The sequence below is a fragment of the Nicotiana tomentosiformis genome, chromosome 11, assembly GCF_000390325.3.
Source record: "Nicotiana tomentosiformis chromosome 11, ASM39032v3, whole genome shotgun sequence".
Taxonomy (NCBI): Eukaryota; Viridiplantae; Streptophyta; class Magnoliopsida; order Solanales; family Solanaceae; genus Nicotiana; species Nicotiana tomentosiformis.
In genome coordinates, this window is record NC_090822.1 from 17614745 (window position 1) to 17632429 (window position 17685).

The window sequence follows — 17685 nt, forward strand, 5'->3', positions numbered from 1 at the left end:
CCTTCTACTATATATAGTAACATAAAAAATAATTTTCATCTTGTAATATAGTGTAATATTTCGACGAAGGGAGTTCAGATGTATTCCCTTGCGCCTCCCGCAGCTCCATACTGTGTAGGATAAAAACATGTAGGAGGTAATAATCTTCAGAGTGACAGAACAATTTCATTTGATATTTCTTTTTTGGTGCAATAATTTCATTTGATATTTCTTTTTTGGTGCAATAATTTCATTTGATATTACTACAGTACTTACTATTTGTGCTCAAATTGAATCATGTTTTTTTCTATGTTTTGAGAAATGCTATGTATTCTTAGGTGTTGGGAAAGAAGAATCGAGCTAGCTTTTTAAACCCAAAAAGATGTCAAATTACTTCTGAGAAGATGTTTAGGCTATGGTCTAAGGCCAAAATGAATTTATTATTAAATATTAATTTCAACTTGAGCAAGTTTTAGATCATGTTATTCCCCACTAAGGGTAGTAAGTGGGCCGGTCCAGGACCGGGACCGGACCAGGAACGCGGACCAAACGATTTTCTGGGCCTAAACGAGCCTGAACCGGTTAGAACCGTGTATGTGGGCCTGGTCCGATCTTCCGGGCCAGTTCTTCACTTTAGGACTGCTAGGCCCAGGACCGTTTGGGACCGGGACTAGACCGGTCATTGGCGAGCCCAAATGGTCCCAACGGTCAAAATTCAAAAAACAAAACTTGCCCGTTGGGTTTTTGAAAAATCTTGCCGTTGGCCTTTAAAAATTGTCGTTGGCCATTTATAAAATAGTCATTTAACCCCTCCAACTTTGTTTTAACCCCAAACCTTTTATAATTACACTTTTTCCCTATTTTCCCCTATAAGTACCCCCTCATTCTTTCATTTTTTTCACAAAATCATTAATCTCTCTCTAATTTTCTTCTATAATTGCTACTATTGCTTACTTTATTGTTATAATTTATGAAAACATGGTAAAGTTGGTGAATTGAAGTCTTCAAGTCTTCAACGATAATCAATTTTCAATAAGTTGTTCGTCAAATCAGTAAACTCGTTCCAACTCATAATTTTTAATATTATAGCTTTGTTTGTTTTATTATTTTCTATTATTTGATTAATTAAGATGGCTTCCTTAAAAAAAATCTTTTGGTAAAAATAAGGAAAAATTCAAGAGTGGCCAATCTGTTCCTCCTCCACTCGGTGATTATAGAGCGTCTATGAGGGAGAGTTTGGAAAAATCAGTACTTTTTAGAGATTGGATCCGTTCGGAAAGAAGAAATTTTAGACTTGCTGAATTACAACCAGAGGTAGACGAAGCTTGCGAAGAAATGCTAACTAAACTTGCGGAGGATGCTGCTTAGCGCGGAAGCGGTGATGACCAAGCTTCTTTTCCGCTACCACCAAATTGAAATTCCTCCGGACCTTGATTAATTTATGAAGTTTGTAAGAGATAGCATGTAACTTGTATGAACAAAAATTAGTATGTATTATGTAACTTGAATTTTGGCACATCTTGATTAGTTTCTTTTTCTTCTCAATGGTGGTATTAGCACCTTGTTATGCTCATTCCATAGGGGGGAGGAAGACTAAGAAAGATATTGCCATATTTGTTTAATGCTATAATAAAATTATAACGCATTGCTTTGTCACAATTCTATAATAAAATTTACAAGGAACTGCCTTAGATATTTTTATTAACATCTTTTTTTCTCTAATTTCAATAAAAAAAATTAAAAAGTATTTGTTGGGCCCACTTAGGCCCACCTGGTCTCGCTAAGCTCGCGGGCTGGGACCGTTTAGCCCGAGACCATTAGTTCGTCGGCCCGATCCCAGGCCGGTTCCTACAAAAAGACCACCAGGGCTGGGACCGTTTGGCCCGTTTAAATTGGGACCGATACCGTTTGGACCATTTGGACCGACCCACTTAGGCCCGGGACCGGCCCATTTGCCACCCTTATTCCCCAGCAATAGCATATGGTTGCTTCTATGAGAAACATGTTTGTATGGTTGGATGTTGAATGAGCTTCTATTTGGATAAAAGTGGTGAAATTTGACAATGGGTAATTTATGTGTTCGGTAAAAATGGCTGGTAAGCTATTCTTTTGGTAAAATAATTAAAATAACCCTTAATATTTTTATTCAAAGCTATAAATTTAAAAGTATCTCTCTAGGAAAAAGGAGGAACGACAGATATAGAATTAAGAGGAAGTTATGAATTTTGTCTTGAGAAGGTACTTCGAGAATTAGAAAAAATATTAAGAATTACAAAACTAAATATCTTGGTCAAATTAAAAGTACTTATAAGCTGAAAAGTCATAAGTTGACTTTGGCTAATTTTTGCTTATAAGCATTTCGAGTATTTACCAAATATATAGATAAGTCGAAATATACTTATAAGTCAGTTTGACATTCTTATAAGCTTTAATATAGTTGTGATTTTATTCATTATAGCGTTTAATCGAAAGAGGAACATCTTATTGAATATTATTGCAGCGTATGTCTCCGTTTATTTTGGTGATTCTTTGAAGTAGTCGAGAGAGCTTTTTGAGTTACCGTTTAAATTAAGATTGAGAAATATTCGCAAGAAGTTTCTCTTAGATCATTTCTACCAATAGATTCTTGCAAGTTTCACCACACTTCACGTTAGTTTATTTAAAAAATTTATATTTAATCGAAAGAGGAGTCTGAATCGGAAGTATAAGCTAATCACCTACTGAATTCGTGAGAATCGATAGAACCTCAAGAGTGAAATATAACAATATCATATCCAGAATAAGAAACTTGCACCTATCATGTCAAAACCTTTATTTATCACATTGATAAGAAACCAACTCTCCTAATCTCTAACTCTTTGCCATAAATTGTCAATTATTTTACTTTAGTAGTTAATTTTAGTTTGTAATCATTCCAATCAAGTTTTGATCATCCTGAATAGCAGTTAAACCAGGAATTTCTAGATCATTATTTAAATCCAGTCCCTATGAAGACGATAATCATACTATACTATCTTTAGATAGCGAGGTGCTTTCACAGATGCCAGCTTATGATAAATTCTTGAAGGAGATATTGTCCAAAAAGCGAAAAGTGAAAGAGACATCGGTTATCAAGATCACAGAGCATCGTAGTGCCATTTTGCAATACTAGCTCCCTCAAAAGTGTGGAGATCCAAGGAATTTTACTACACCTTGCTCTTAGGAAATACTAAATTTGAAAAATCTTTGTGTGATTCAGGTGCTTCCATTAACCTTATGCCTTTGTCTATTTTCAGAAAATTGGAGGGAGAGATTCGATACCTGTGTCCTTGCAACTGGTGGATCAGACCACAATCATACCTGAAGGAATAATGGAAGATGTGCTTGTTCGGGGGATAAATTTGTGTTCCCTATGGACTTCATTGTGCTGAACATGGAAGAGAATAGGGAGATCCCTCTGATTCTGGGAGACCTTTCTTGGCTACCAGCAGAGCGATTCGCGACATTCAAGAAAGACAAATCATTCTCAGAGTGGGGGAATAAAGGGTGGTATTCAATATAGAAGGAGCAATTGGGGCCCTAAAGGAGTGAACTGGAGAGAGTAAGCATGATAAGTATGGGTGTACCCAAAGAAGGCAGAAAAAAAGCTCTCAGCATGGATGTGTGCACTCGGTCGGGCGTGCAAAGGAGATCCCGATTTCGATTTAGACCCTGACTAAATAAATATGGAGAGGTTTCTTTACCTCTTTCTTTTCATGTGTATGTCATGGGGACATGCCACAATTAAAAGTGTGGGGTGGAGGATGTAAATATGTACATGTATGTTTGTTTTCTTGTGTTTTGTTTGAATTTGTTTTAGATTTTTCCAGACGATGCATTTTCTTGACTGTCTTCTTGAGTGATCAAAGTCTAAGAAAATTTTTTTGTTTTGTCTTAGGTAGTGTAACAACTCCCCCTTAATTTTTCTTTATACTGCGATTCTTTTTTAGGGGTTGTGCTGGAACCGGGTGTAGTTAGTTTTTCTTTTGATAGGAATATGGAAGTCTTGTGCTCTTGTGGTAAATAGAGATAACTTTTCTTGACTTTGTTGTATCTAGAGAGTAATAAGTGCCTTAGTCGTGACGCCTAGGTAAGTGCCTGAAATTATTTGAGTTTGATGTTACTTAACTGATTTGACTAGACAGTCGAGATAGATCCAGTCTTAAGTGAGTTATGTGCCAATGTGTATGTTAGGTATTTGTTATTATTCTGTGCATGTCAGTTGATGTATAGAAATTGCCCTATGTGTTTGCAAAGTGAAATAGCAGTCTTGTTCAGTCTAGGAAGTAAAATAGACATTTCTTTGTTGAGCCAATTATATGTTTATGACATTCCTAATTGTTGTGTATCCTAGTTAGCTCCTTTGAGCCTGTAATCCTACTTCTTTGGCAACCACACTACAATCTTGATCCATGTTGTTTGAATTGATTATCTGTTTGAACCTACTACCTCTCGTGAGCACTTAAAATTGTTATGAGCTTATTACGAGCTGAGTGGAGGTATGGTAGGCTTTTGAGTGGAACTAAGAATAATGGAGAAAGGTGCACTAGTTGAAAATTTATGAGAGCCACATGTAAGGAATTGGAATAAAAAGAGAAAGAATAAAATAATTTTGAACGTTGAAAAGAAAAAAGGGGTTTGTGTATGTAGTAAAAGGAAAGTAAAAGAGTAACTGATTCCTTACTAGTGGTAGTTCTCATCGTGCATGTGATTAAAGAAATTGAGAGCTTGAGGTTATTATGTTGTGAGGGTTGGGGTTTGGTTTAACACAAGCGTGGGGTTTAATGTGTTAATGTATATGTATTAAAATGCTTACAGATGTGCAATCACTATATATACATGTTACTTACCCATCCCGCAGCCTACATTACAACCAATTAAAGTCCTACTTGATCCTTGACTGAAAGAGCTCAAATTAGTAGAGTAATACACTACGTGCAAGCCTATAGTACGTTTTCTGTAGCGCATGAATTCTATTTCTGAGAGTAAGTTAATTCTTTCTATCTTGAGTTCCTCTTTGTTCTTGAATTTTATGGTGTGGGGAATTACTCCCTATATTTGGTGTGAGGGCACATGATTTGCAAAGGAAAGGTAATGTCTTTGGCCTCTGCGTTAGAGTAAGTGAGCAGGTACACATGATTTCATCATCTTTCCATCAATTCAATACGGGAGTTTGGATTGAAACGTTAGATTGATCTTTCTCACACTTTAATTATATTTGTGATGGCTTCCTCCATAATTATGGAGTAGTTTATGGTGACTGGGTTGTTGTTTATGGATTTCACTACCGCTTAATTGCTTGAATTTATTGGAGGAGTTTTAATATAGTTGTGATTTTATTCTTTATAGTCTATAATCGAAAAAGGAACATCTTATTGAATATTATTACAGCGTATGCCTCAGATTATTTTGGTTATTCTTTAAAGTAATCGAGAGAGATTTTTGAGTTACCGTTTAAATTAAGATTGAGAAATATTCGCGAGAAGTTTCTCTTAGATTATTCCTACCAATAGATTCTTGCAAGTTTCGCCGCACTTCACGTTAGTTTATTTGAAAGATTTAGATTTAATTAAGAGAGCAGTCTGAATCGGAAGTATAAACTAGTCACCTATTGTGTTTGTGAGAATCGATAGAACCTCAAGAGTGAAATATAACTATATCATATCCAAAATAACAATCTTGCACCTATCATGTCAAAACCCTTATTTCTCACATTGATAAGAAACCAACTCTGGTAATCTTTAGTTCTTTGCCATCAATGGTCAATTGCTTTACTTTAGTAGTTAATCGTATTTCTTAATCATTCCAATCAAGTTTTGATCATCCTGAATAGCAATTAAATCAGAAATTTCTAGAGAATTATTTAAATTCAATCCCTATGGATATGATAATCATTGGCTAGCGAGCATTAAATTTGTGTTGTGTTTTGGGCTCGTCAACTACGAGTAATATTAACCCTATCAATCATTAAACCAGATAAATTAATTAGATAATTTAAGTAGAAAACTCAACGGGATTGTTAGCTAACAAATAGCTCTGGAATATTTTCTCCCATTGAATTCGTTTTTAAGCTTGCCTACTTGTTTTCTTTAATCACTTAGGTTACTACTCTAGATTAGTTTAGTTAAATAATCACACCTTAGGAATCGCTTGAATAATTTAATTGCCTTAGTTTAATTTAGTAAATAGTTAATCATAAGTCCATGTGGGTACGATATCTGGACTTACAATCCTATATTACTTGTACGACCACGTATACTTGAGTGTGCGTTTGGGAGCAACAAGTTTTTGAAAATATTCCAGAGCTATGGGTTAGCTAACAATCCAGTTGAATCTTCCACTTAAATTATTTAATTAATTTATCTGGTTTATTGATTGACGGGGTTAATATTACTCGTAGTTTTCTCCCGAAGTATGACTCGTTTATTCAAGTTAACTTAACGTCTATATTCCTCTGGAATCAGGATTAACAAGAACGCATTATTAATTCTTGTATAGCAAGCAAGCAAGGCGATTGTAATCTTATTTTTAGACGTGGAGGATCTGCAACCTTATACATATGTATGTATTTACACATATGGTGCCATTTCCAGTGTGGGAACCAATATAGTAAATATCTATTCATATCACTACAAGAAAAGAACAATATTTTTGAGGGAGAATTTGTCATAATTTCGTCACTAGCCGAGCGTCGCCAAAGTTTTGTGACAGAAGAATAGACCGTCATAAGTTTGTGATGAATATTAATTAACTCGTTCATTTGAATTATTTTCATGTTGTATTTCAAAATATATGATATTTAATAAACTCTGACGTTTTTCTTTCTCATTACTCTATCCAATCGTTGAACTAATTTGTTCTAATTTGTCATTTTAAGGTAAAAAGTATTAATATTAAAGAAAACATTAATCAGATCCTCCCAATTTGTGCCTTGAATGTAATTAGCACAAAGATGAAGATTTGAATTGCTGTTGAAAGAGCCTGACGTAACCCGACTCCTTATCACGATTCAAATTTCACTAAGTCGTGTCTAAGCCCAATATGCTAGGCGAACCAACAAACATAAAAGACAACCGAAACTGAAATTCATCAAATAAATAATTAAATAAGAATGCAAAATTAATACAAACTACCCCAAGAACTAGTATCACAAGTCATGAGCAACTAAGAAATGGAAATCAATGCCGGTATGAAGAAAATACATTATCTGTTTGAATATACATAAACAAATAACAAGTTCAAAACTAGCATGAATAAAATGGCAGAAAACTGGAACGCTGATGTCTTTAATGCTCGCACTCGAACTCTGCAACAACTTAGCTTTAGAATTTGTAGGCAATGTCCAGAAGTGTAGTATGAGTACAACCAACCTCATGTACTCAGTATGTATCAAAACTATCCTCAAAAGAATAGTGGCAAGGTTTAGTAAAAAAATATTCATTTTATATAACATTTACATTTTATAAGCATATACAATAACATAGAGATAACCAAGAAATAACGGATTTCAATAATAAGGTGCACCATCGAAAAACTAGATAATAAACATGCTTTTCGGATAACAAGGTCACAGTACATGCAAATGCACCAATTCCGCATATAAAGGAGATATGGAACAAGTAGTAAGGACTCAAACTTTACATCAATCTGAAACCGTCCAAGTGTCCAATAAATAACCAGCTATCAAGTCTCATGTGTGTATAAATTGCATGAATGCACATATGTATATGATATGTATGAATGTTTTGGTATGAGTCTAGAAGGTCAATGGATGATAAAGACTCAAAATTTACAGCAACCGACACCCTCCAAGTGTCCAACAACCTTGATGTTATATACTTCAATGCCACATAAGAGGGGGTGATTTGTGTGGTGTCCAATTTTCACGTGCACTGATTATAGAAGGACCTCGTTCTTCTATGTATTCCTTATACTACTGTTGTGGAAATAGTAAATGCAGAAAGTAAAGAACATAAGTATTTTTACGTAAAAATACCCGGCTCAAAAAGTGAAAAAATCACGACCTACTACTCAGTAGGATTTTGTCCAACAGTTCATAAAATCACTTTGCCAAAACAACATTTACAAAACTCTTTATAAACCTAAGGATTACCTCTAATCCCGTGATTACAAATGCAAAATAGCAAGGCATTTGTCAAGTAGAATGTGTGCCAAGACCTGATGTCAAAAGTGTATGAGCACTAGTAAAATATACAAAACTCTAACTACAGTCCGAAATAAAATAGACAAAAAATAAGTACAAAAGAAAGGCTCTAGGTGCTGCAGAACGGCTCAGGAAGCAGCTCACCACTAGGCCTCAAGGTATCTGGGATACGCGCCGGTGTGACCGCAAGATGCACCTTCCTCAGATCCTGCACGGTTAGTGCAGAAGTGTAGCGTGAGTACATAAACAACATGTACCCAGTAAGTATCAAGTCTAACCTCGAAGAAGTAGCGACAAGGGGTCGACACTGCTGAGGCATTCGGTCCACTCCACAAGAAGAGTGGATACTTTATGAACATCCGAATTAAAAGCTATTATAAGGCTAATACACAAAGAAGCACAATCTCTATTAACGGTCAAGTAACCAGTCAAAACTCAAGTAAGTGAAGTTCGGTCATTTACAATTCCTTTGTCAAATATAATTTAGGCACTTTAATTATCAAGTAGGGTGCGAACATTACAAGTATTTGATGATTTGGGTCCTAAACTACCCAGACATAAGCATAATTAGTAATTATACATGGTCTCTCATCACTTCGTGCGTATGTAACCCCCACAATTAGAAGCAAGTATTAATTTAAATCACCTATGGGGTAAGTTCCCTCTTATAAGGTTACACAAGAGACTTGCCTTGTCTCAAAGCTAGCTTTCCGGCCTCAAATTCACTCTAAAGCCTCAACTAGATGCCGAACAATTTAAAACTAGTCAAATGTTATATAAATTAATCAATACATGATCAAAAGTTTGTATTCTAACTATTAGAGTCACTACCCAACCCCTATTGGAAGATTCCTAAAATTCACCCACGACCCACGCGCCCGGATTTCGGAAAGGTTTGAAGAAATTTGTTACCCATAACCTCACAAACTCAAATATATAATTTTCACTCAACCCCATAACCAATTTCGTAGTTAAATCCCATTTTTATCAAAACCTAGGTTTTTCATCTAAACCCAAAATTTTCACAATTTTTCATTTGAAAATCTATCCATAATCTATGTATTTAACTTACATTGGATAGAAATTACTTACCTCCAGCTAGGTGAAATTCTCTCTCTAAGAGCTCCAAATCGCCCAAGGAATGCAATAAATGAACTCAAGAATGGCCTAAGTTCCGTATTAAAAGGACCTCACTGCCTCCAGCATTTCCGCTTTTGTGTACCTGGGGTTGCATCTGCGGAAACACCAACGCAGGTGCGGTTCTAGTCTAAGCTGGCTAGATTCGCTTCTGCAGATGGGTTACCGCTTCTACGGTCCCGTTACTGCGGAGGGTGGAGCGCATCTGCGGCCTCCTCGCACCTGCGGCCCTTTTATCGCAGAAGAGAGGCCACTTCTGTGCATGCTTATCCGCTACTGAGGACCACTAGCCAAATGTCCAAAGCCGCTTCTGCGGCCAAGAGCTCACATCTGCGACCAAAAGCTTGCGTGTGCGGGCACACCAGAACTGGTGGACCAATAACCCCCTTATGAGTTCTAACTCGATCCGTGCAATGCCTGAGTAGCACCCGAGCCCCCCGAGGCCTCGTACAAACATACCAACAAGTTTGTAAATATAAAACAAACTCACTCTCACACACGGAACGCGGAAAATAACATTAAAACTAAGAATAGCAACCCAAAACCAACATAATCAACTTATGAACTTCAAATTCTTCCAACTTACGCCGAACGAGCCGATTCATACTTAAACTACTCGGAATGACACCAAATTGTTCGTGAAAGTCTTAAATAACCATACAAAACTATTCTCAAGATCGGAATCCCAAAGGACCTCGATAACACCAAAACCTACTCCAAACTAAATTTAAAGAACGTTAAAACCTTCATTGCTCCATCTTTGGACTTTATGCGCCGAAACGCTCCCGAGTCATCCAAAACCCGATCCGAACATATTCCCAAGTCTAAAATTATCATACGAACCTATTGGAACCATCAAATCATGGTTCTGAGGTCATTTACTAGAAATATTGACCCAAGTCAAATGTACCCCCTTAAAGCCAATTTTTAAGGAACTAAGTGTTCCGATTTCAACCCGAACCCTTCCAAATCCCGAACTAACCATCCCTACACGTCATAAAATAATATAATCACATATGGGGAGTCTTATTTAGTAGAACGAGGATCTATAAAGAAAAACTATCGGTCGGGTCGTTACATATAGATTTAGTAGAATGGGAAATAACTGGAGTTCCAATGTTATACTCTTCCTTGGTGGAAGAGTTCTAGTTATCTTCAACTTCTAACTCTTCCCTTATCTTGGATGATGTTCTCTTTGTGTAAGGAGTCCTTCCATTTATCATTTATGCAACCTTTTTGATGAGAAGATATCAGATATAACAACTTAAGCTTATCTCCTTCACGTGCATCCCTTATGCTCGAATCTCCCGGTGTCTATGTACATTGTGTATGGACCCGGTTCATGCTTAAGTTTATTTGTCAATCATCAAAACAAAATTCACTTGGGCTAACAAATTCCCCCTTCTTGATGACGATAAACTATGTGCTTTTTATAAGCATATGCCCTGTGTCAACTCAGCTCAACATCAACACAATGTTAGAACACTTTCTATTTTAAAGTCACAAATCATCAAGGACCCGATTCATTAGGTTATAAACATCACAGTTCAAAGTAAGAAGCACTTCATTAGGTTATAAACATCACAATCCAAAGTAAGAAGCACGACCTATATCCCCCTTTTGGAACCATCGAAAAGTTGCATAATTATGTTAGATAACAAGATCTTAATAGAAATTACTCATAGCCACTGGAGCTACATCAAATGCAATCATGGAGTTAAGCATCATTTATCAATCTAATGATATTAGTTATCTAAGAAGCATCAACAAATAGTTAGAGTACAAAAACAATTGATTATCATTGATACTAGTCATCCACAAAGCATAAAGAGAAATAAAAACATTGATTATGAGCAAAAAGAACAAAAAGAAATCCCTTCCGGTTCACAGGTTTGTCTAACTAGGCTAGAAAGGTTTCAAGGCTGGGAAGGACCATGTTCTTAGTTTCTGGCCTGAAGTAGCTTCAGCAATCATGAAGAATTCTATAATTCTTCTCCTTCTCGTTTGCAAGTTCGGCCCTGAGAGCATCCCTCTCAGTTTTTACTTCAGCCAACCTCTTCTTCAGTCTCTAAATTTAAGCATCCTCAACCCCACTTTTTTGCACCAAGGCTCGCACTTTGCTGTTCACATGTACCTTTTTGGATGAACCGGGTTCTTTAGGAGTGGTGTGGACTTCATAGTCACAAGCAGTCAAAGTGTTTTCCCTAAAGTGATCCTTGCTTGTACCAACTTCCCATTCTTGATGGGTACCTTGAAGTGTGCAAGTACAACCGTGAGAATGAAACCATAAGGTATGGCATGAGGTTTGGTGCCAGTCAGAATGCTATCAAGAAGCTGGATGATAAATCCAAGCCAATTTATTTGCCTTCCGCTGTCCAGATATTCCATAAGGACCAGGTCCATGAATGTGGTAATGTGCCTCATTTCCTGCCTAGTCAACACAACTTTGTTAACAAATTCGATCAACACTTTGTGGGGTGGTTTCATCTCACTTTTGTATATAGCCTTAGGCTGAAGCTCTTCTTCATTATCACCAAACTTCCTTGTAATGGCAAGGGAGGTAGGGAGATTCTCTAGACTTGGCCATTTGAGTTTCTTATAATCATTGTATCCTTTAGTAGGTACACCTAAGATCTCTCCTAGTTCCTTGTCATCAAAACTCACTGTAACCCCCTTCACCACACTGGTGACTCTGCAATTTTTGATCTCACAATTTGCTATGAACTCCACAATCTCAGTTCTGGCAAGCTTTCCATGCATCTGAAGGACTATGTCCTTCCAACCCTGCAGTTGTAACTTTTCCAGTAGCATCATCATGCCTCCTCTTCCAAGTCTCTGAGGAGTTTACCTTTGAAGATGGTTCTTTTCCCAAACATAACCATCTTGTCCTTCTCTTCATCAAATTCTTCTTGTTCTTCACTTTCATTTTCTTCCACCATTTTCACGTTTCTAGACTTCAAGGTAGACCTGATTCTTCTAGCCAATGTAGAGGGCTCTGCAGACTTTGTCTTTGAAACAGACTTCTTTGTGGAAGTCTTGATTTTTTTTGCCTTTGGAGTCACAACCTGCATTTCTTTTCCTCCTCTTCATCACAAAGAACCAGGTCCATCTCCTCAATATCAACTGCATCAACAGGCTCAACCACCCTCTTCTTTGCCTTTGCATAAGCTTTTCTCTTACTTTCTTCTAGGACCTTTTCCAGTTCAACCTCGCGCTGCTTCTTCTGACTCCTTGTAGCTTTTCCTCTTGTTGGAGGAGTCTCTACAGGGATAGAAGAGGCAACCTTTCTCTTCTTGTTTTCCCTAGCAATACCATGGACTTTAATTCCTGAACTCTTTTTCTTTTTAGGATTGTAACTGTCAGACACTTTTCTCAGTAGGTCCTTGAGGGGTTCCTTCACAGATGGAATAAGTTCTTGACTATTCTTCCCTAGTCTAATTAACCCCTTAGTACCTTCTCCATACCCACTTCCCTCTTTTTTTCCTCACACTTTCTTCTTCTCCAGCAGATTTCTCACTCCATACTACTATAGATCCTGCTTTTTCAGTCAAGACAACAGGAGTGGGAGAAGATTCAGCCACTCCTTTCCCCCATTCCTATCACATCGCCTTGAGCACCCTCACTCTTTTTTTCTTTATTCTTTTTATTTTTACCACCCAATTTCCTAGACTCAGTTGTTTCAACCCCAGCCATGGTTCCTACAAACACAAACCTATTTTCTAGATTTTTTGCAACTTTAGAGATAGTTTTAGATGTAAATTTTGGACCAGATATTACCTGCTCTATTTCAGACGAAACAGTTTCTTCTCCTCAGTTTTAGACTTGAAGGAACCTTCATATTTTTGGGGTTCATCTACCTGACTTGCCTTTAGTTGCTCATTTATTTTCTTGAATTGTTCTCCTCCAACAACTACTTTTCAACCAATCATCTTAAATCTACCTTTCTTAGAAATAGGTGTGGTTGACGGTGTGGTTAAAGGAGTGGGTGTGGATTCTTTGGGTGGTGATGAGGGAATTTCAGAAGTGTTAGCCATTGATGGTTAGAGGATGAGAGAAGATGATTATGTGTGTTTGGAAGATAAGAGAAGATTAGAGAGAATTGTTTGGCGGTTGTGAATTAGGAGTGAAGAAATGACTTAGGCCAAATCAATTTAAAGAGAGATACTTAGATTGGGTAACGACATCTTTTTCAGAAGTTCAGGAGTCTAATCAAACCGGGAGTCAGTTTGAAAAGACGTTGAGGACTCTCCCAAGAATCTAGGCACTTATTGTATTTTTGGGACTCTATTTGGATGAAACTGATTCATTTCGTATAATCTCAAGGAGGTTAGGATTAATAGGGACTCTCATTTTGGTCATAATCCAAATATAATTATTTCAAAATATTCAGGGTGGAGAGTATGTACCATGTAATTTTGATGAACCAGGTTCTTCACTAAGAAATCTTTTGTGTAAAACTGAATTTTCCAAGAAAATAAAGATAATATCATTAGAGATTAATGAGATATTTTAGCACATGGAACAAGAGTATACTGATGAAAGTATGAGACTGAGCAAAATCTAATCTAATTATGTACAAAAATTCACAAATTTCCTAACCAAAATTTATGAGTTAGAAGTGGTTCCTTGTAGGTGATCTTAATCATCCCTAATTCTAATATGTTCCTTTCAAAGTGATCTCTACTTAGAGATTTTGTGAAGATGTCAGCTATTTGCTTATCAATTGCACAACATTTCATAGTGATCAAACCCTTTTCATAGTTTTCCCTCAAAAAGTTATGCCTAACATCTATGTGCTTAGTTCGTTTGTGATGAACCGAGTTCTTGGTCATACTAATTGTACTAGTCTTATCACAAAATATGGGGATACAACCTACATCAATCCCAAAGTCCATTAATTACTGTTTGATCCACAACAATTAAGCACAACATAAGGCAGCAGCAATATACTCAGCTTCAGCAGTAGATAAAGCCACCGAATTTTGCTTTTTGGTAGCCCAAGACACAAGATATGAGCCAAGAAAGTGTGCCATACCTGAGGTGCTCTTACTATCCACAAAAAAACATGTATAATCAGTATCAGCATATCCCACTAAGTTAAAATTACTACCTTTTGGATACCATAGACAAAGGTTAGTGATGGCTTTTAGGTATCTCAAGATCCTCTTGACAACAGTCAAGTGAGACTCCTTTGGATTTGTCGGAAATCTAGCACAAAGGCCTATACTGAAAACAATGTTAGGTCTGCTAGCAGTGAGTTATAACAAAGAGCCAATCATTTCCCTATACAACTGTTGATCAACATATGAACCATGTTCATCTACATCCAATTTTGTAGTTGTTGCTATATGAGTATCAATTTCTTTGGAATATTCCATTTTAAACCTTTTAAGCAACTCTTTTACTTACTTCTGCTGATGGATCATAGTTCCAGTTGAATTTTGTTTAATTTGTAAGCTTAAAAAGAAATTAAGCTCACCCATCATACTCATTTCAAATTCACTCCCCATTAGTTTAGCAAATTCTTTACTTAACTTATCAGTAGTTGCTCCAAAGATTATATCATCAACATATATCTGAACTACCAAGATATCTTTACCTTTCTCTTTCAAGAATAAAGTATTGTCAATTTTACCTCTCTTGCAGCCATGCTCAAGCAAGAATTTTGATAATCTTTCACACCATGCTCGTGGAGCCTGCTTGAGCCAATAAAGTGCCTTGTCAAGCTTGTACACATGATCAGGACATTCCTCGCTTTCAAAGCCCGGAGGTTTCTTGGCAAACACTTCTTCCTTTAGATAGCCATTGAGGAAGGCACTCTTGATATCCATCTGATGGAGAGTGAATTCCATGTAAGCAGCAAAGGCTATAAGGAGTGGAATTGCTTACAATCTTGCAACTGGAGGAAAGGTCTCATCATAGTTTATGCCCTCCTCTTGGCTATATCCTTGAACCACCAATCTTGTCTTGTTTCTTGTAACTATTCCATCTTTATCAAGTTTTTTTCTGAAGACCCATTTTGTGCCAATTACTGATCTGTCCTTGGGTCTTGGTACCAGTTGCCAAACTTGAATTCTCTCAAATTGATTGAGTTCATATTGTATTGCATTCAACCAGTCTGCATCCTACAAAGCCTCAGTAATAATTTTAGGTTCAATAAGAGATAAAAAGGAATCAAAAGCACAAAGATTCTTCAAAGAGGATCTGGTTTTGATTCTAGAGGTTGGATCAGTAATTATATTCTCGATGAGATGAGAAATTTGATACTTGTAAGGTTTCACAACCAGATAGATTCCCTTCGATGTTCCTTCAATGTTGTGTTGCTGAGGAGCAAGCTTATAGATAGGTTCCCTCGAGGTTTGAGGATCAGTTTCTCTTTATTCAGTCCCCTCTATCAAGTTACCCTAGGTGGAAGGACCTGTTCCATCACCTGTTCCTTCCTCTGATGCAGTTTCAGTCTGAGCTGTGGTTTCATTTGAGTTTCTTACCGGCCCAGTTACTTCATCATCTTTTCCTGCCTCTCAGAAAGAATGTTAGTTTCATCAAAAACCACATGTATACTTTCTTCTGAACACATAGTTCTTTTGTTATAAATCTTATAAGCTTTACTGTATGAAGAATATCCTAAGAATACTCACTCATCACTTCTGGGATCAAAATTACTTAGGGAGTATTTACCATTAATGTGCACAAAGCATTTGCATCCAAATGCCCTAAGAAGGGATATGTTTGGCTTTCTCCCTTTAAGTAACTCATATGGATTCTTCTCAACAATAGGTCTAGTCATGCACCTATTTATGATGTAACATGCAGTATTCACAGCTTCTGCCCAGGAACTATGGGAAAGTTTACTAGAAAGAAGAATAGTCCTAGCCATTTCTTCCAATGTCCTTTTCTTTCTTTCAACTATTCTATTTTGTTGTGGAGTCCTAGGAGAAGCAAAATTATGATTTATACCATGTTCAACACAAAATTCAGCAAATTTATCATTCTCAAATTCAGTACCATGATCAGACCTAATTGATGCAAGTTGATTAACTAGTTGTTTCTGAGTTTTTCTAACAAAAAAAGTGAAAATGTCAAATGCTTCATCTTTAGATGTTAAAAATAATGTCCAAGTAAACCTAGAGTAATCATCAACAAGCACCATCACATATCTCTTACAACCTCTGCTCAATGTTCTCATTGGTCCACAAAGATCCATATGGACCAATTCCATCGTCCTGGTGGTGCTTACCACTTTCTAGCTTTTCAAAAAGGATCTTACCTGCTTCTCCCTTGCACAAGCATCACAAACTTTATCTTCCTTGAACTTAATGTTAGGAAGCCCTATCACCAAGTCCTTGGAGACTAGTTTGTTGAGTTGACTTAGACTGGCATGTCCAAGCCTCTTGTGCCAAAGGAGGAGATCATTATCTAACACACTTAAGCAAGTGAGTTCATTATCTAAAAGTGTGGACAGATTTACAACATATATATTGCTCACTCTTTTTCCCTGCAAAACTATCTTATCAGTGGTAAGATTAATCATAAAGCATTTTGTAGAGGTGAATGCTACCATGTTACCTCTATCACACAATTATGATACACTAATTAAACTATATTTCAGTCTATCTATCAAGTAGACGTTCTCAATAGAGTGAGAGTCAGTCTTACCTACTTTTCAAACCCCAATGATCTTATCTTTCTTCCCACTTTCAAAGGAGACATTACCTCATTTAAGGTCCTCAAGTGAAAGGAATTGGTTCTTGCTTCATGTCATGTGCTTTGAGCAGCCATTATCCATGTACCATAATTGATTGTTCCCCTTCACTTGGACCTACAAAAGGAAATCACGGGTTAGTCTTAGGAATCCAAAATAGTTTGTCTTTTGACTTGCCTTTTTTTTTTTGCGGTGCATTCACTTTTACAGTCACCTATTTTACCACAGCGTGTGCAAATCCTGTTCTCACGAAGTGTGAGGTACTTGCTTTTGGGATCCCACTTAAATGCCAGGTTCCCAAAGCCGAGTCCTCTCCTGTTATTACTATGGAGTTCTTGTAGCCATGAAAGTACATCGGATGACCTGTTCCATTTACAAGTTCTGTCTAGCTCTTGCTTGACCTTGCTTAGATCCTCCTTTAGGATTCTTACCTGCTCATCCCTTTTATATAACTCATCTTTTATTTTCCCTATATTTTCTTCTAGAGTGAGTTGTGTGTGATCAACTATCTTTTTACCTGTTCCTAATTTCAGTTTTAGACTTTCAGATCTAAGCTCTAGGACAGTTGAGTCAAGTGCATGAACCTGGTTCTTCAATACAGTATTTTCACTTACAGTTTCACTAACCTTAAGTTCCAGGTTGTTGCACTTAGCCTTCAAAATCACATATTCTTTAGACATCTATT

General features: G+C 36.8%; 1 protein-coding gene across 1 annotated transcript; it reads right to left on the reverse strand.

Moving 5' to 3' along the window:
• Positions 1 to 14217: 14217 nt before the first annotated feature.
• Positions 14218 to 15150, reverse strand: LOC138901092 (secreted RxLR effector protein 161-like). Its single transcript, XM_070188825.1, has 2 exons — positions 14934 to 15150; positions 14218 to 14519 (listed from the first exon to the last, which is right to left on the reverse strand). Exons 1-2 carry the CDS (start codon positions 15148 to 15150, stop codon positions 14218 to 14220), a joined length of 519 nt encoding a protein of 172 aa, XP_070044926.1.
• Between the last annotated feature and the right edge of the window lie 2535 nt (positions 15151 to 17685).

Bases quoted from the DNA above. Each gene is read 5' to 3' on its own strand.
- LOC138901092 (XM_070188825.1), bottom strand. From the start codon at position 15,150: ATGGAATTCACTCTCCATCAGATGGATATCAAGAGTGCCTTCCTCAAT. The intron at 14,520-14,933 runs GTAAAATTGACA...TTTTCAGTATAG, and splicing joins TGAGCATGGCTGCAAGAGAG to GCCTTTGTGCTAGATTTCCG.